The sequence below is a fragment of the Ictalurus furcatus genome, chromosome 1 (genome assembly GCF_023375685.1).
Source record: "Ictalurus furcatus strain D&B chromosome 1, Billie_1.0, whole genome shotgun sequence".
Taxonomy (NCBI): Eukaryota; Metazoa; Chordata; class Actinopteri; order Siluriformes; family Ictaluridae; genus Ictalurus; species Ictalurus furcatus.
The window spans coordinates 13,473,013-13,492,819 of NC_071255.1; the positions used below are offsets into that span (position 1 = coordinate 13,473,013).

The following is a 19,807-nucleotide window of genomic DNA, read 5'->3' on the forward strand; positions in this document are numbered from 1 at the left end:
CAGTAGACTTAGGGCACAAGGCGGGACACGCCCAACCCATCACAGGGCACAACCGCACATGCATTTGGCGACGCCAAACAGCCTACAACACACGTCTTTGGACTGGAGTACCTGGAGGAGAACCCTGAAGCACGGGGAGAACGTGCAAAAGGGTGGAGGCAGGACTCGAACCCCCAAACCCAGAGGTGCAAGGCACTGATCATAACCAGCTATTTTTAGTTAGACAGCACTGGCATGCTAGTTGGATGTGTTTTTTGGGGGGGCTCAGCACACCAACTTTCCTCACAGACACTCTCAACATTATAAATACTGACAGTGCAAGAGACTTTCAAGCAGGAAATTGTTCTCGGAAATATCTTTCTAAACAAAAAGAACAGCTTGTGTGCATGTTTCACACGGTATGTTTAGACTAGGTTATCATAGTGTGAAAATTTCAAATCGACACCTCCTGCTGAAAAACGCAGCTCGCTCGGACCAGCCAAAACACACCGAGCGGATAGACCATTTCAACCAGTTGGTAAAATATTTTCCTTCTTCCTTGACTAAACACATCAATAAATGTTACCGATTTTCTAAGTCCCTTACTCTTGTGCTCTTTTCTTAAAGACAACTTGTCAGTGATGATGCATTTCTTGCAGGAGTTCAGAAACTGTTTCCATCCACCACCTGGCAAAAGACCACCAGTCAGCCAGCTTGGCTTGTGTTTTGGCAGCTGGAAGCTGGATTTTTTCAGCAGGGTTCCCTACATATAACTGCGAATAACAGAGCTGAAGCAAATCCTAAAATGTCTAAAACTGGAGAGTGCTTCAGCTTGGTGTGTGGAATGGAGGCCCTGTGGTGGTGTGGTATCCTCCAGCTGTCCTGCAGCTCCTCACCACTGTTTAGAGATAAACTGCCTAATATTTCTTGGAAGAGTTGTCTGTGTGTGTGTGTGTGTGTGTGTGTGTGTACACAGGCTTTCTACCACAAGACAGGCCAGGGGAGAACACCTTGTTCACCAACCACACCTTATTCACCAAGACAAAACTGAACACAGCTTCACTACGGACAAAAGACGTTAACATATTACACACGAATTATTACACAACAACGTGACCATTTTTTTTTTCTCATATCAGAAAGAAGAGGAGTCAAAAAAAAAAAAGGACGAGTCCTATACTTTTCAGACTATTTCTTTCATCCGTATCAACGTAGCACGAATTGTCAGCGTCGTGTCACTCGTATTTAGCTATCTCCAATTTATTTACTCGCAGAACTGCTAGCGAGATGCATCCATTTACAGTTAACTAGCTGTCTAACAAACAAATACCGACCAGTCGTGTTGGAAAAGACTGCTAGTTAACGTGCCCCTGATACCGGCCTGTCTGCACAGCAGCTAGCTAGCGTTACTAAGCAAAACACGCTTGGCAGGAACATAAACACTAACTTGCTCCAGACATTTTCACCGCTTTATACAACGGAGTCAGGGACCTGTCTGTAGGATTAATTAAAAAAAAAATAAAAAATAAAAAAAACCTGCTCGTTAGTCTTACTTTACAGCAAGGACTTGGCTCTCCAGATAAAAACAGACAATAAAAGAATTAGGTTAGCTAGTGATAACGAACAGCAAAAACAAGCAGCTTGGACACTATACCTGGCTAAGCTAGTGTGCCACGGTGTTAGCTAGCTAGGCGGCTTGTTTACTAACATTAACAAGTGTTAATGGAAGAAGCAGTAAAGCTCATTTGCGTTGTCTTATGTAGGTTAACTTTGTTGTTGTGTCAGAAATGCACACTGATAATGTATGAAACTGATCAGCTTAACACCGAGAATGGAAAGCTGGTAACATGATAGAGGAGAATCTGAAATGTGTTTACCGGATTATCAGGAACAATAGCTGCGAGTCCACTCGTCCTGCTGAACTGGAAAGAAAGAAAAACAACTCCGGTGGTGTTTCAGTCATCAATCCGATCTGGGTTACTTTCACTCCAGAAAATTGCCTCCCTTCTTGGCTCTTTGTTGTAAACGAGCTCAAGTGAGCGTGAAGCAGTAATCAAGCCTAGAGCTTCCCTCTCTGTTTAACCTACCACCAAAATATAAGTCCCTGTGTGTGAGTGTGTGTGAGAGAGTGTGTGTGTGTGAGAGAGAGAGATTAAAAGTTTGTTGGGTTTTTTTTTTCAGAGGAAACTCCATACACAGCAACCTGAGCCCAGGATCAAATCAGGGTCCCTACACTCACTGAACACTTTATTAGGAACACCTGTACACCTACACGTTCATAGAATTATCTAATTATCTCCTCTCTTTACCTCCCTCTCCCTCTCTCCTTCTGTCCAGCCACACATGATTTTTATGGATATGCCAGTGATCCTGACTCTTTCTGCTCTCCGGATCTGCCTGATCCATCCTACCTCTGGATGGAGCTCTCAGCAACTGGAGGCTACAGCCTGGAGATTGCTTAGGATGGTACCGCTTGGACTGCAGTTATCACATGCAGTTTTGCACTCAGGTCTCCTTTGGTGAACAGTGGACCAGTTCAACAAACAGACTTCATGTTAAAACCATAATGAACTATTTTTCACTTTCACACTATTCATTGTTACCCAGATGAGGATGGGTTCCCTTCTGAGTCTGGTTCCTCTCAAGGTTTCTTCCTCATATCATCTTAGGGAGTTTTCTCTTGCCACCATCGCCTCCGGCTTGCTCACTAGGGATAAATTCACACACTTAAAATCTGTAACCTGTGTTTATATATTTCTGTAAAGCTGCTTTGAGACAATGTCCACTGTTAAAATCGCCATACAAAAAAAAATTGAATTGAATTGAATTGAATAATCAGCCAATCGCATGGCAGCAGTGCAATGCATAAAATCCAGCAGCTTTAGGTCATGTTCACATCAACCACTGGGGGGGAAAATGTGATTGGCAGGATTGTTGGTGCTGGATGAAGATGTCTATAAGTACTGATTTGGGATTGTCACACACAACAGTCTCTAGAGTTTACTCAGAATGGTGCAATAAAGAAAAAACATCCAGCGATCAGCAGTTCTGCAGATGGAAACACCTTGTTGATGAGAGAGGTAAACGGAGAATGGCCAGACTGGTCCAAGCTGACAGAAAGGCTACAGTAACTCAGATAACCACTCAAATCAGTACAATTGTGGTGAGCAGAAAAGCATCTCAGAACGCAGAACAAGTCGAACCTTCATGGGCACAGACTCACATCTTCAACTGTCCAGTTTGAGGGAGCCTGTGCCCATGGGAGCCTCAGATTCCTGTTCGTGGTTGACAGGAGTGGAACCTGAAGTGGTCTACTGCTGTTGTAACCCATCCACCTCCACGTTCAACGTTTTGTGCATGCTGCAATACTGTTCTGCTCACCAGAATATTGGTTGTAAAGAGTGATTATTTGAGTTACTATATCCTTCCTGGTAGCTGGAACCAATCTGGACATTTTCCTCTGACCTCTCTTATCAACAAGGTGTTTCAACCCACAGAATTGTCAATCAATATTTTTTGTTTTTTCACACCATTTTGTATAAACTCTGTGTTGCGACTGTTGTGTGTGAAGTTCCTAGGAGATAAGTAGTTTCTGAAATACTCAAACCAGCCCTTCTGGTACCAACATGCCATGATCGAAGTCACAGAGATCACAATTTTACCACATTCTGATGTTGGATGTGAATATTGAATATTAACTGACATGTATCTGCATGATGTTATTTTGTATTGCACTGCTGCCATGCTGATTAGATAACTGTACTTACAGGTGTTCCTAGTAAAATGGAGATGTATATATTTATACAGTGGGGGAAATAAGTATTGGATGCATCACCATTTGCATGCATGCATGTACACCAGGGGTCATGGTGGCTTAGTGGTTAAGGCTCTGGGTTACTGATCAGAAGGTTGGGGGTTCACGCCCCAGTACTGCCAAGCCACCACTGCTGGGCCCTTGAGCAAGGCTCTTACCCCTATCTGCTCCAGGTGTGCCATATCATGGCTGACCCTGCTTCCTGACAGGCTGGGGTATGCGAAGAAAACAATTTCACTGTGCTCTACTGTATATGTGACCAATGAGGTCACATATATATACCAATGATAATGAGGACTCATTATCATTATTTTATTTCAGTAAATATATTTCCAGTGTGAGGGAAATTACTCATTTTTACTTTGTAATAGTTTTGTTCTTGTTCTATTTCTGTTCATCTGAGGATAACGCCTAAGAAGGCCATGTAATGTCACTGAGATCAGTACAGAATGTTTATCTGCTATACAGAGACATGTTCTTCTGTTCAAGGTTCATCTGCACATTTTCCGAGACCCTAAAACAAAGCCTGTTTGAACTGCCTCAACCTGCTTCTTATCGGTACACAGAAGTGTGTCATGCTCTGCGTTTCATATTTATAGTAGTGTTCAGCACAAGCGCTTCAGAGCGCTCTCATTATTCTATCCTGTTTTATTCTATCCTGTATTAACCATCTTTCTGTCATAAACCTTTTTACCTTCAGCGGACGAGTCTGCGAGCGTTGTCTAATTTCCACGACAATTTGGCGTCTCCTAGCTGGGCTGCGCGAGTCTTTTCAGCTTTTCTGGACAACAAGCAAACCGGAGGACTCCCGTGGAAAAGTTTCACCCAGAAGTCCGTGTTGACATGCAGGCGGTTTGCCCTTTGTGTGCAGACTAAAAGACCGATGCAGCGTTATCACTGACTAGTAGGAATCTTCAAGAATTTAGAATTAGAATTTTATGAAGTCATTGTGTATTGCGGTCTGTGTGGAAGGGAGTCAGTGATATAAGAAATGCGTGTATTACATTGAGAGAAGTATTACATGGAGCGATTTCTTATAAGAAGTTCCAGGAACTCTGCCACTGCGACGGCAGAGATATTGGTGTTTCTTAGATCACAGTTTCAAAACTAAGATATATACCGACAGGTACAGTATCACAAAAGTGAGTACACCCCTCACATTTTTGTAAATATTTGATTATATCTTGATTTATATCTTTGATTAGACATTAATGGCTGTGTGTTGAGTTATTTTGAGGGGACAGCAAATTTACACTGTTACACAAGCTGTACACTCACTACTTTACATTGTAACAAAGTGTAATTTCTTCAGTGTTGTCACATGAAAAGATATAATCAAATATTTACAAAAATGTGAGGGGTGTACTCACTTTTGTGAGATACTGTATATATATACAGAGAGAGAGATAATAACGGTAAAAATATTTGCTAACGGAAAGAGTCCAGTTCAAGTAATAAATAAGTAAAGAAAGTACTTATTAAGAAGCACAAGTTATTATCAAGTGGCATGCCCCATTGACTCATTCCATCATATCAGCGGTACATGATACATTTGTCAAATTTAATGCACAAGTAAATGTTACTGAGATAAAAAATAATAAAAAAATATATAAAAAAAGAAGGGAGGAGAAAACTGTAAGCCCTACCAAATTGCTGTATGTGGACTCGCACGCACAGGTAAACTCTTTTACATTCTTAAGCTTTGCTCTATTGATCCTATAAGTTATATGATTAATTGAATGTCTAGAGATTTGGCAGACATTTTGAAAGTTTTCTGTCTGTGCACAAGAATGCATATTCACTTGATTTTCATAGCACGTTAAATTGCTTAAAACTTTGAAAGTTAGAGAAGCTGTAAAGAAATAAAAATATGGGGAAAACATGTAGCAAAACACATCCTGTGACAGATGCTATGGTATGTACAGGGTGTTCATATGTTGATCATAATATCATATTTATGCGTGTGAATTATGGGGAAGGATGTTTGAACCAATATGATGTATGGGTTAAAGAATGTTCTTTCCCTGAAAAAGGTAGTTTTAGCCTCAGACAGTTAGAATAACTGAAACTTAATTTAGAGACAAAGGAGAGAGAGACCCCTAAAACAAAGAGCGAAGTGCAGACTGGAAGGCATTTGCTGAATGGCAGAGCGAGGCACATAAAAGAGAGAAAAAAATGTCAATCAGGGCCCTCATCTGTTTCTCAGTGTGCTAAATTGCAGAAAGCCGATCCCGACCTGGACTCCGCCCCACCGCGACGCCCACAGCCAGTAAGGCGGGAGGAACCTGCAGTTTCAGAGACACCTCCTCACGATGAAGCGGCCCAGCCTACGCCACTCTATCCGAACCTGTCAGAACTGAGCCACCAACCCCCACCGAACTATGCTCCAGCCATCCTAGCTTCACCGGTGGCGTTACACACGAGATCGCAAGTGAAGGGACCAACAACATTGCTGCCTGAGGGCTTCAGACCAACAAAATCGGACAGAGAAGGGACAATGCACGCCGTGGTAAATGCCCCAATGCCAGAAGTGGCCAGAGAAGGAGTCCCTATGCTAGTTCACAGACCCTGGACATTGGAAGACATCAGGAGCAGCATGACGCATCTGCCGGCACTCCGCGAAGTAGGAGGACGAAAAATTGGGGATGAACTTCAGATATTCTGCAGAGAATTCAGACCCACCACTCATGAACTACGACGACTGTTCATGGCAAAACGTGGCACAAACTGGGTCAAGGTTTCACGTGAATTCCCAGAGGATGATGTCCGCCTGATCAACCCACAGTGGGATGATGAAGTCAACGCAAGGTACAGAGCACAAATTGCGGCACTCCAGCAAAGGCTGACGAACACCTTTCAATGTCCCTTAGCAAGTTTCACCTCGAGAAGACGCTTTTGGTAGCCATCAACCAGCTTCTGGCAGAATTCTGGTTGGATATTTGACCACTCTTCTTGGCAGAATTGGTAAAGTTCAATGACATTTGTTGGTTTCCTGGCCCTGATTCGACTTTTCAGCACAGTCCACAAATTGTGATATGGTTAAGATTAGGACTTTGGGAAGGCCATTCCAAAAGCTTAATGTTAGCCTGCTTTATCCATTCCACAACCAGCTTTGATGTGTGTTTGGGGTCATTGTCCTGTGGGAACACCCAACTGTGACCAAGTTTTAACTGTCTGGCTGATGGTTTATGATTATGCTGAATAATTCTAAGGTAGTCCTCCTTCTTCATTATTCCATCCACTTTGTGCAATGCACCATGTCCACTAGCAGCAAAAAAGCCCCAGAGCATAATGCTACCACCACTATGCTTAACACTTGGTACAGTGTTCTTTACTCCTCCAAACATACCTCAGGTCATTGTGGCCAAACAACTCAATCTTTGTCCCATCTGACCATAAAACATTCCTCCAGAATACCTTTTCTTTGTTCATATGGTCAGCTGTAAACTTTACACAGGCTTGAAGGTGTCGACTTTGTTGCAGGGGCTTCTTTCTTGAACGGCAGCCTTTCAGTCCACGGCGATGTAAAACTCACTTGACTGTAGACAGTGACACTCATGTTCCAGCAGCTTCCAGTTCATGGCAGGCCTGTGCCTTGGTGGTTCCTTGGTTTTTCCTGACCATCCGAACCAAGTTCCTCTCAGTTAAGGGTGACTGTTTGGGTCTTCTTCCAGACCTTGGCAAAGTGGCTACATTTCCCAATAACTTGTACAATTGTTTGAACTGATGAACTTGGAATCTGCAATTGTTTAGAAATTGCTCCAAGAGACATTCCTGTCTTGTGTAAATTTATCTTCCTCTTTTTCAGATCTGCACTGTGCTCCTTGGACTTTCCCATAGTACTGTGTGTTGGTCAATCCTATGAGTGCTGTTAAACAAGCCCTTTTTATGTTGGCACAGAGAAGCTGCCAGCTGTAGTCAATCATGATCACTAACAGGAAATTAAGAGGCCTTGGTCTTGGCAAATTAAAGGACATTTTGGAGCTTTCAGCACCATTGAATTAATAATCTAAGTGTTTGTATGTATATTTTTGACCCTGTATGTATAATTTTGGTCCTGTGTTGATTACAGATGTATGCTGTACAATCATTCTGCTTCAGAAAAAGAAAAGCCCTATATTGCCATGACATTCATGTCCATGATGAGTGAATGTTTACTTCTGACCGCAACTGTATACACACACACACACACACACACACACACACACAAAGTCTAAGTGCAGACAGTGTGAACCATTTCTATTTCAAAATATGTTTCAAAGATTGATAGAAGTCAAGGTGGATTATGGAGTGGATAATGCTTGTACATTAGAAATATGTGTGCACCATGGTCACTTTGTTTCCCATGCAAAGGCTGAAAAGGGGAGGAAAAGCTCTCTCCATTTTCCAGTGCCTGGATTCTTTGGGCTAGTTTCAGGTCTTTTGTATGTAGTTGGACTGGAAATTTTGCTGAAACCTATCAATCCTGGTAAATGATATTAGTACTCATATGTGCGCTTCACACAATTTGACAGTGAAAACACACCTGCTGTATCGAACACAGCTGAACAAATGTACTGCTCAAAATGAGCTGCTAGACTGTTTGTTGGATGACTGCATGTTGTCGATTTTCAACTTCTTATTATGGGGTTACTCTAAAAATTCACTACATAGTAGCATTAGTATTGTGTGATAGCCTCATTGTCATTATTAATGTTGTCCTGCCACAACAAAATCTATTGCTACAGTTTGCCAAGGCATTTAACATGTGATCATTGAGTTTCAACACTTCAATCTTCAGGGTCCAAGACCGACTCTTCACAACACCAGAGAGGCCAAAGTGGTCAGAGAAGGAGTCCCTATGCTAGTTCACAGACCCTGGACATTGGAAGACATCAGGAGCAGCATGACGCATCTTCCGGCACTCCGCAAAGTAGGAGGACGAAAAATTGGGGATGAACTTCAGATATTCTGCAGAGAATTCAGACCCACCACTCATGAACTACGACGACTGTTCATGGCAAAACTTGGCACAAACTGGGTCAAGGTTTCACGTGAATTCCCAGAGGATGATGTCCGCCTGATCAATCCACAGTGGGATGACGAAGTCAACGCAAGGTACAGAGCACAAATCGCGGCACTCCAGCAGAGGCTGACGAACACCTTTCAATGTCCCTTAGCAAGTTTCACCTCGAGAAGACGCTTTTGGTAGCCATCAACCAGCTTCTGGCAGAATTCTGGTTGGATATTTGACCACTCTTCTTGGCAGAATTGGTAAAGTTCAATGACATTTGTTGGTTTCCTGGCCCTGATTCGACTTTTAAGCACAGTCCACAAATTGTGATATGGTTGAGATTAGGACTTTGGGAAGGCCATTCCAAAAGCTTAATGTTAGCCTGCTTTATCCATTCCACAACCAGCTTTGATGTGTGTTTGGGGTCATTGTCCTGTGGGAACACCCAACTGTGACCAAGTTTTAACCGTCTGGCTGATGGTTTAAGATTATGCTGAATAATTCTAAGGTAGTCCTCCTTCTTCATTATTCCATCCACTTTGTGCAATGCACCATGTCCGCTAGCAGCAAAAAAGCCCCAGAGCATAATGCTACCACCACTATGCTTAACACTTGGTACAGTGTTCTTTACTCCTCCAAACATACTTCAGGTCATTGTGGCCAAACAACTCAATCTTTGTCTCATCTAACCATAAAACATTCCTCCAGAATACCTTTTCTTTGTTCATATGGTCAGCTGTAAACTTTACACAGGCTTGAAGGTGTCGACTTTGTTGCAGGGGCTTCTTTCTTGAACGGCAGCCTTTCAGTCCACGGCGATGTAAAACTCACTTGACTGTAGACAGTGACACTCATGTTCCAGCAGCTTCCAGTTCATGGCAGGCCTGTGCCTTGGTGGTTCCTTGGTTTTTCCTGACCATCCGAACCAAGTTCCTCTCAGTTAAGGGTGACTGTTTGGGTCTTCTTCCAGACCTTGGCAAAGTGGCTACATTTCCCAATAACTTGTACAATTGTTTGAACTGATGAACTTGGAATCTGCAATTGTTTAGAAATTGCTCCAAGAGACATTCCTGTCTTGTGTAAATTTATCTTCCTCTTGATTTCCTGAACGTCCCACCTTCATGAAGCGCATGCTGGTGACTAAGCAAACCGTAAATGACGCCACAAACAGGATTTTGTAGGATGAGGGTGGAGTGAGTGACCATTGCCATTTTAAAGCAGTACAAGGACCTGGGAGGCTCGTTAGATTTGTTTACTGCTTCTCAACCCGTTTCTAAAACTTAAGAATCCAAACTTAAAAGACTATGGAGGGTGCAATGAAGTGCGTGAAGTTCCTGTTTTTTTTCTTCAACTTTATCTTCTGGTTGTGTGGCCTGGCTCTCATCATAGTGGGCATTGTGGCGAGGACAGCAATCACCAAGATTCCTGCGATTCAGGAGCTGGCCAGCAGCGGATCCCCCATTGTGATCATCGTGGTAGGAGCCGTGATCTTCTTAATCGCCTTCTTCGGCTGCTGTGGAGCGTGGAAAGATAACTACTGCATGGTCACTACGTTTGTCGTCCTGCTCTCAATCATCATCATCATCGAAATTGGAATAGCCATTGGTGCTTATGTCTTGAAAGGAAAGCTGGAGGATCTGCCGGAGAAGGTCCTGCAGGAAATGATGAAAAATTACACAACAAATCCAGATGTTCAGAAGAACCTGGACGAATTACAGAAAGAGCTGAAATGCTGTGGAGCAATGAACTCTTCTGACTGGGCGTTCTTCAAGCCTGACAAGAACTCCGTTCCCGACTCCTGCTGCAAGAACATCTCAGTCAACTGTGGAGCCGGAGCCCTGAAAGACGCCAACAAAATCTATATAGAGGGCTGTGGGGCTGCTTTGGAAACTTTTATCAAGAAAAACCTTCTCTGGGTTGGCGTAGCAGCTCTTGTCATTGCCTTCATAGAGATCTTGGGTGCTGTGTTTGCCTGCACGCTTATGAGAGGGATCCGCAAAGGCTATGAGGTCATGTGATCCCATCGTTGAACTTCAGTAAAAATCACTTTCACACTCTAGTCGAACACTTCAGTTTTGTAAATGCCTTCTTGCAGAGTCTAAAATTCTAGACAAAAAATGTGCCTATATGCAGGTAGAGAACACCTGAATCTTGCTTTTTAATCATAGATGCTGAATTACTGTCTATCATTGCCTTGTTATGTCTCATAAATTTGTACTTTAGTATTCTTTATGGACTTCTTTTAGGGAGAGATTGTACTTTTATACTCTCACATTTCATGTATTTTATTATCAACTTTTCAATGTTGAAATGCTTAACGATTTTGGAATGGCATAAACAATAAACTTTTACAGTTTCCCCCCCAAAAAATAAATAAATAAATAAATAATGTATCTTCCTCTTTTTCAGATCTGCACTGTGCTCCTTGGACTTTCCCATAGTACTGTGTCAATCCTATGAGTGCTGTTAAACAAGCCCTTTTTATGTTGACACAGAGAAGCTGCCAGCTGTAGTCAATCATGATCACTAACAGGAAATTAAGAGGCCTTGATCTTGGCAAATTAAAGGACATTTTGGAGCTTTCAGCATCATTGAATTAATAATCTAAGTGTTTGTATGTATATTTTTGACCCTGTATGTATAATTTTGGTCCTGTGTTGATTACAGATGTATGCTGTACAATCATTCTGCTTCAGAAAAAGAAAAGCCCAATATTGCCATGACATTCATGTCCATGATGAGTGAATGTTTACTTCTGACCGCAACTGTATACACACACACACACACACACACACACACACACACACACACACACAAAGTCTAAGTGCAGACAGTGTGAACCATTTCTATTTCAAAATATGTTTCAAAGATTGATAGAAGTCAAGGTGGATTATGGAGTGGATAATGCTTGTACATTAGAAATATGTGTGCACCATGGTCACTTTGTTTCCCATGCAAAGGCTGAAAAGGGGAGGAAAAGCTCTCTCCATTTTCCAGTGCCTGGATTCTTTGGGCTAGTTTCAGGTCTTTTGTATGTAGTTGGACTGGAAATTTTGCTGAAACTTATCTATCCTGGTAAATGATATTAGTACTCATATGTGCGCTTCACACAATTTGACAGTGAAAACACACCTGCTGTATCAAACACAGCTGAACAAATGTACTGCTCAAAATGAGCTGCTAGACTGTTTGTTGGATGACTGCATGTTGTCGATTTTCAACTTCTTATTATGGGGTTACTCTAAAAATTCACTACATAGTAACATTAGTATTGTGTGATAGTCTCATTGTCATTATTAATATTGTCCTGCCACAACAAAATCTATTGCTACAGTTTACCAAGGCATTTAACATGTGATCATTGAGTTTCAACACTTCAATCTTCAGGATCCAAGACTGACTCTTCACAAATAGCGCCTCCTGTGGTCAGTTCTTGCCATTTTACATAGAACAATAAAGAGACCATAGACAATATACTGTTTAAAAGCTTGTGAAATGCTTGCTTAAAACTGATTGGCTGATGGTGGCCATGTTTTTCAATAGCCCAGTTATCATTATAAATCCAATTTCAGATTGGAAGAACCAAGCTTAGAATGTTTCCACAAGTTTTAATTTCAATAATGCAAAACATTTAAATGACTGTAAAAATCAGCAAGTTGAACAGTGAGAACATGCGTAAAGGACACACAAGAGGGCAGTGCTGTGTTAATGTTTAAAAACAATCCCAAATACACCTTAATTTCAGTGCCAAAAAAGAAAGCTACTGCTGTACTTCAAAGACAGTTCTGACAGTTCATATCATTACTCTCAGAGTTAAGGTTATGTTTGTATTTGCAGGACAGTCTGTTTACACAGTGTTTATAATAGTCACTGGCTCTTGTTCACCTTCACTGCTATTCGTTACATGTGTCCAAAATGTTGAAACAGTAATGTTAGATAGGTATTAGGGTGTTAAGTGAATTAGGATGTGTATGGGTTAGGGTTATGGCTACACTCAATGCACCCAGACATTATACAAACAGTATACAAACTGTCACAAGCAGGCCAAGAGTGGAAGGCATTGATTTTGAGAGAAGAATGGAATTTCTACTTTATTTTTTACTTTGGTAATATTTTCTTTAGAAATATTTTATTTTGTTAACTAAACCATGTTATAGGGATAATTCATCTGCTATGAACCATAATGTAAAATTACCAAGCTACCAAATAAAATAATAATATTTTAAACAATTCAACAATGACCAATAATATACTGCGTGGCTAAACTGTGATTTGTTTCATCTTTTAAGCAGTCAGCACACTGCAGAAATCGCAAAAAGAAAGTCAGCAAACTTCAAGAACATAATGTTGAGGTGTGTGCAATCAAATAGTTTATTGTCGACACCTATTTAAACTGGGATAGTGGGTAGTTTTGCCTGCTCACAGCCCCATGGTTCCTGGTTCGATGCTGACCTGTGTGGAGTTTTACATGTTCTTCCTGTATCCATGTGGGTTTCCTCAGGGTTTTTCTGTTTTCTCCCATCTCCCAATGCATACCAGTAGGTGGACTTCCAACCTTAAATTGGCCCTAGGTATGAATGATGTGTGAGTGTGTGTGTGCATGGTGCCTTGTGATGGACTGGTATCCCACCCAATGTCTATTCACACCTCACTCCCAGTGTTCCCAGGATAGGCTCCAGAAATACTGTAACCCTGAACATTTACTTTTCCAGCCTTTTGTTGCCCCGTCCCAACTTTTTTGAGACATGTTGTGGCCATGAAATTAAAAGTTGCCTTATTTTTTAAAATGGTACATTTATTCAGTTTAAACATTTGATATGTTTTCTATGTTCTATTGTAAATAATATATGGGTTTATGAGATTTACAAATCATTGCATTCTGTTTTTATTTATATTTATTTACATTTTACACAGTGCCCCAACTATTTTGGAATTTTGGTTGTACAAAGCATGCCCAGTTACCTACCCTTAAGTCGGTCAATTCCATCATAATCCAGGGGTATTAAGGATTTTCAATTCAATGGGCCATTCTGAAAAAGACTGCTTAAGATTAAGACATCACATGCTTAGTTGGCAAGGGGTACTTAGTGGTCAGGTGACATCCTTTTGTGTTGATTGGACTGCAAAAATCTTGCTACTGAAACGTCCCAGCCTCAAAATGAAAGTCAAATGGTATATAGTTTTGCCGAAAATATTTCCAACAATCAGGAGAATTTGGGAAATGTTTTAATAAACTAATATCTGATTCCAGGAGGAAAATACACAAAAAATATTTAATAATAATCATGTTTAGTAATTTTCACCTATATTGCATGTGATATTTTATTCTTTTCTATTTATATTTCAGGATAGTTGAATCTTCAATCCTAATTGGTCAGAAGATTTATTATATTCGTTTTCTATTTAAAAAAAAACTCTGACAATAGCTCTGGCTGTACATCAAATCCCAGGTTTATATTAATGTGCTCATTCTAATGTGTTATCATTTCTGTTGTAACAGATCATTCACAGGTGCTTATATGGTAGGATATCTGCAAAATTTAAGTATAATAATAATAATAATAATAATAATAATAATAATAATAAGTGGATTAATGTGTTGTCATTTAATGAATGTAAAAAATGTATAATCATCTTTATACATTCTGGTTTCTCAGAAACATTTTTTAATCAACTGCAGAGAAAATGTAAGTAAGTGATAACAGGAACTAACTTGTCGTGCGGACGTTCTACAAGGTTAATTGTAACTATGCAAGGTTAAAAAACACTGTGTTGTTTATTAATATAACAAAACTTTTAATACTTGTGAAATTGCTACAGTGTAAAAGAGATTAAACATTTTGGGATGCGCTCTTATTTTAAAATACAACTTTTTTTTTTTAAACTATCAATTTTGTGTAGTAATGTCCTGAAGTGTTTTATTCTTTACATGTACTATACTACAGGGTGTCCCAAAAGTCTCCATACATAGGAGAAATTAACACTTTTTAGCAAAATGTCTTCCAAAATCTTTCATATTTTGTTTTTATTATTATTTTATTTGGGTTTTTTTTTTTTTTTCAGGTAGCCCTTAAGAATGACTTTGACAAAAGAAGAACGTATTGAAATCATACTCATGGTTGGATCAGGAAGCTGTCGCAAGGTTGTGATGGACTTTAACAGGAAACATGGTGAGCACATCACACACATGACACTGCTGCCAATCTTATTAACAAATTCAAAAAGACTGGAAGACCAACAAGACCAACCGAGAAGTGGACGTCCACGTACATCCACTGGTGAGGACACAACTGACATGGTGCTGGCAAACATAGTCCCCTATGTATCGAGACTTTTGAGACACCCTGTATATTTGAGTCATTTTCTCAGTAATTACTTTTATAGTGTTTAAATGACTTTAATAGTGTTATATGCTGCAAAGCGTTAAACATAAATAATGTGATATATAATTTACATAATTGGTTTTAATGTGTAATAATGTGATAAGTAACATTCCAGCTTCATTTGACCTTATATGAACTTTCTTTTTTTAGCCACAAATTCAATGTGCATTTTAAACAAATTAATATTTGCTGGGTGTGTATGAATTACCTCAATAAAATCAAGCATCATGCATATTTTATTACATTTTATTGTACATTTTATTGACATCTTGCTTGGTTTTATAACACAGAGATCACTGTTTTAATTGGCAACATTAAAAAAAAAAAAAAACAAGCTCTTGAAAGTGTAGCTGAAAATCCACTTGGATTTTGTTGAAATCCAGTTGGCTCCCTCCTGGACACTGAGTGCTCAGCATGGAGTGTAGAAACCATTATATCATACTTTATGCATACATTAATTTGGATTATGTAGCTATGTAGGATCCAGCTATTGTCTTTTCAGCAGGTCTGTAATAGTGGGTCACTCTTCTCTCTGATATGTCCTCATAGAGACCACGTCATTCATGATGCATTTCTAAAGAAAACACACACACACACACACACACACACACTTCTGCACTCCTACACAGAAAACGGAAATGTGACCAAAAAAGAAGCACCAACCTCAAGTTAGGCAAACAGTCCTACTCACCACTATCAATTTCTCACTCTGAACTTCTCTTTCAATTGTTGTGCTCTTGCCTTCCCAGGTCTGTACTTGAATTAGTTTACCATCCACCAGTTTCATAACAGTCTGAAACAAGAGGCATATTAGAAGAATATACAGTAAAAACCTGCAGTTTCTAAAAGTCTTCCCAAGTTTGTCGAACCTACTTTCGCCTGCCTGTCATCTGCAGTGATCTCATCAAATTCCTCATCCAACCGGAATTTTATTTCCACTGTCTTGAAGGTGGTTGAGGATTTCATCGATATGAGCCCCTGATCATTGATGCTGAATAAAAGACTTGGCTTGGCCAAATTGGCGATTTGCCTGGACGCAAAACTAATTCCTGCAAATCCAAAGATTATATTAATTAATCATTAGAAAATGGTAATGGGAATCAGGATAGGACAGGCGCAATAGCAGAAAAAACACTAAAACCTAGACAATGCAAACAAGCGCACACTTGCTTAGATGCTTAGATATGTGATTATAGTGGAAAATGGGCTAAACCCCCATCTGTTTATTTTAGTATGTAGTAATAAAAAAAAAAAGTCTTACCTACAGCCTTCATGTATTCATCAAAATTCTCACTTGCAGTTAATTTCCATGTACCCATGAACTGTTCCATTTTCACAGTACTTTATAAAAATTGTGAAACAATACTGTGTGGTGTACTCTAAAATTCTAATGCTGATTTGAACACTAGGGAGCTTATATTAAAGGAATTAAAGACAGAAGAATGTGCTGGCCAATGCCCAGAAAAATTTCATTGGCTAGAGGTTTTTAAGAAGGGTGGGGTGTGTGCGTGTGTGTGTGTGTGTGTGTGTGTGTGTGTGTGCAGAAAAAGGAACAAAAATCACTGGCCACGTCATATTATGAAACTACATTTCAACAGAATGCAAGATATATTACATACTCTCTCAAAGAAGTGAAATACACACAGTTGTATGCACGTACACACATTCATCTAAGCCAATCTGCTCATCGGCATGTTTTTTGGAAGGTGGGGGGAAACAAAAAAACCCAGAAGAAGCCCAGTTAGACATGTGGAAAACATGTACAGAAATGCCCCAAGTTCACAGTTATTGTGAAATGCATCGCTCAGAACCATTGATTCAACAATCAAGAATCAACTTGAATACAGGCATTTGATAAGGCTTAAGTGTCTTTAAATCTTTAAGCAAAACCTTTAGCAAATGACAAAAACCTTTATGTCTGGCTAGTAAGCTGCATGTTTTTAATATTAAAATTGGTATCAGTTCTGGGGTTAGAACTACTGAGCACTTAACAATACAGTATTAACATTGTGGGTTGATTTATGACATACAGTGGCCATGTCAGATTTAATGTAGACTGACACACTGCATATCTCATAGAATGTACAGCTGTCATGCTGTGAGAATATAGCCAGCTCTAATCCTGATTATAGGAATTTTACCAAGCATGCTGGATTAGCATTTCTGGCTAGGTTGCATACTCTCATAAGGTTACTAAATGTAATAAAAACAAACAAATAATAAAACAATTTTTTTTAAAAATCCACAAATAGATTAGTAACAATATAAAAAATTTGTAGCAATATGCATGTACCATATATTCAGTTAAGCTTTAGAGATTAGCCATGTCTATTTGCAAGCCAATAATGCTCAAGTGCTTTTATAGATGATAAGAATAGATAGAAAGTGGAGGATGTGATTCTCTGACTGTGAGCATTTAATGTGGAGACAGAAACAGCAATTGTTTGTATTGTGAGTGTTGTACGAGTGTACCAATATAGCACACTGGTGTGTTAAGTGTTGTCGCGGTTGGACGGTTGTGCGATTGGACGGGTGTAAGTACAGTATCTGGGCTTCCACTTGGGCCTAGGGCAGGTGCATCCCCAAATTGATAAGACAGCAGTGATTGCAGCCTGCCCAGGACCCAAGACCAAAAAGGAGGTAAGACAGTTTCTGGGGCTGGCTGGCTATTATTGTAGGTTTGTGCCTAATTATTCAGATGTCGTTAGCCCGCTGATTGATCTCATTAAAAAGTGAGCACCATATCCGGTCCAGTGGACAGAGCCATGCCAGCAGGCTTTCACTCAGGTAAAAGCTGCATTCTGTGGCTGACCACTCTTACAATGTCCTGACTTCTCTTTCCCTTTTGTTTTGAAACGGATGCATCGGACAGGGGGTTGGGGGCCGTGCTGGCCCAGGTGGTGGAGGGAGAGGAGCGCCCCATGCTGTACATCAGCTGCATGCACGATAGAGAAGGAGTGTCTGGCTATCAAATTCGCAGTCCTCACCCTCACCCTTTATTCTGGTCAGTTGTGTGGTGGATCCAGAGTCTTTCTCTGGAACATTGGGCACAAGGCAGGAGAATTCACCCTAGTTGTGACTGTAGCAGGCAACATGGCAACCTGGCAACCAGCTGAAAGTGACCTCAGTCCTTTTGGTGTTCAAAATATAGTGGACTCAAAAGAGAACCCAGTTCTTTTTTTGGTCCTCTTCAGCAATGAAGTGATCTCAGACCCTTTCTTGTTCACACCACAACTTCATAAGAACTCAGACCCCAGCTTGCACCCAAAACTTCATCCAAGTCATCATAGAAGGGACGGAATCCTTCAATTCAGTGGACTCACCACGTCGACGCATTTTGTCACGGATGCTCATGTACTTCTATCATAATTTTTTTACTTTTACCCAGCTTTGTAGTGCTGTTCTGTTATAGCCTCTTTCCTTCATTTTTTGAGAAAACAAAATAAACACTTTTATGTTCATATGTGTTGAGGATAATTGCCGTTTAATACAATCCTCCTTCCAAATTTCAAAAAGTGCACAGCTCTCCTCCTGAGACCACACAACCCCGCGCCCTGACATGCTGAAAAGTCATGTGTTGTTTTCAGCAGTGATGGAACATGGCTGCCCGGACCCACAAACAAACCGTACTGTTCGCTTTTGGGTCCTTTTAGGGGGGTCTGAGTTCACTTGGTTTGTTCACATTTACACGCTGAACCACTCCGAGAGCGTTTGGAGGGCTCAAACTAACTAGGTGTGAAAACACCTTTAGTTTAGGTTACAATTTGGCCTACTGTGTTAATGGTAGTCCTTAAAGGTACTCTTCTTCTCCCTCCACAGGCTTCCTATAGCCGCCCGTATCAAATTCAAGGCCTTGATGCTCACGTACAAGACCTTGTCTGGAACAGCACCCTCCTACCGCAACACTCTCCTGAAGGTTTACGTTCCCTCACACAATCTGTGATCAATCAACGACCGATGCTTAGTAGTTCCTACTCAGCAAGGCATGAGGTGCCTTTCCAGAACCTTCACACTATCTGTTCCTCAGTGGTGGAAAAAAGTTCCAACCTCAATCTGGACCACAGAATCTGTCACTATCTTCAAAAAACAACTAAAGACCCACCTCTTCCGTGACCACCTAACTAACCCCTAAAATTCCAACACCACATTATCCTTTAAAAAATAATAATAAATAAAATAAAAACGTACTCTGGCTCTTACACCTCTACTCTGCGCACTTTGCTTATCTAGAACTCAATTATAAATCTTGTATAGTAGCACTACTTGTGTTGTTCTCTGCTTGATATATTGCTTTGCTTGTATTTCCTCATTTGTAAGTTGCTTTGGATAAAAGCTAAATGAATAAAAGTAAATGTAAAGGTCATGGATCTCCATGAATCAAACAGAATCCACACAAGACAAGTCAGGCAAACGCTACGTCTTTGATACATCCTGCAGCATCTGAATATTAAAATTAGAGTAGGGTTATTTATGATTTAAAATACAGACACATTCAGTAGTATTCCATCAATGTGATTTGTGATATTTGATGGGTTGTGAAAACTGCACAATTGGTGTGTGTCCAGCAGGAGGCACTACTTCTACACAAGAAACAACCTTTCCTTCCTCTTTTTCACAATTTCTTTGCTCTCACTTATT

At 40.3% G+C, this 19,807-nt stretch overlaps 3 protein-coding genes across 7 annotated transcripts in view; 1 reads left to right on the forward strand and 2 right to left on the reverse strand.

Annotated features, from left to right (window-relative positions):
- The window catches only part of ankib1b (ankyrin repeat and IBR domain containing 1b), a 36,665-nt gene extending 31,994 nt beyond the window's left edge, over positions 1–4,671 (reverse strand). The window contains exons 1-4 of one of the 5 annotated variants that reach the window (XM_053627015.1): positions 4,488–4,671; positions 2,583–2,686; positions 2,391–2,493; positions 1,857–1,901 (exon numbers count right to left, since the gene is read on the reverse strand). The gene's annotated coding sequence lies outside the window, so the exon portion shown is untranslated. Of the gene's footprint in view, positions 1–1,856; positions 2,108–2,288; positions 2,368–2,390; positions 2,494–2,582; positions 2,687–4,487 lie in introns of those variants that run through there. The other 4 variants (XM_053627008.1, XM_053627032.1, XM_053627022.1 and 1 more) reach the window with 4 other exon arrangements.
- A 5,202-nt stretch (positions 4,672–9,873) lies between these two features.
- Positions 9,874–11,511, forward strand: LOC128608886 (CD63 antigen-like). The gene is made up of 3 exons (XM_053627052.1): positions 9,874–10,795; positions 11,196–11,226; positions 11,454–11,511. The coding sequence occupies exons 1-3, from the start codon at positions 10,091–10,093 to the stop codon at positions 11,507–11,509; spliced, it is 792 nt and encodes a 263-aa protein (XP_053483027.1). The 5' UTR covers positions 9,874–10,090; the 3' UTR covers positions 11,510–11,511.
- A 3,888-nt stretch (positions 11,512–15,399) lies between these two features.
- fabp4b (fatty acid binding protein 4b) lies at positions 15,400–16,615 on the reverse strand. The gene is made up of 4 exons (XM_053627076.1): positions 16,431–16,615; positions 16,043–16,218; positions 15,861–15,962; positions 15,400–15,743 (listed from the first exon to the last, which is right to left on the reverse strand). Exons 1-4 carry the CDS (start codon positions 16,498–16,500, stop codon positions 15,690–15,692), a joined length of 402 nt encoding a protein of 133 aa, XP_053483051.1. The 5' UTR covers positions 16,501–16,615; the 3' UTR covers positions 15,400–15,689.
- Between the last annotated feature and the right edge of the window lie 3,192 nt (positions 16,616–19,807).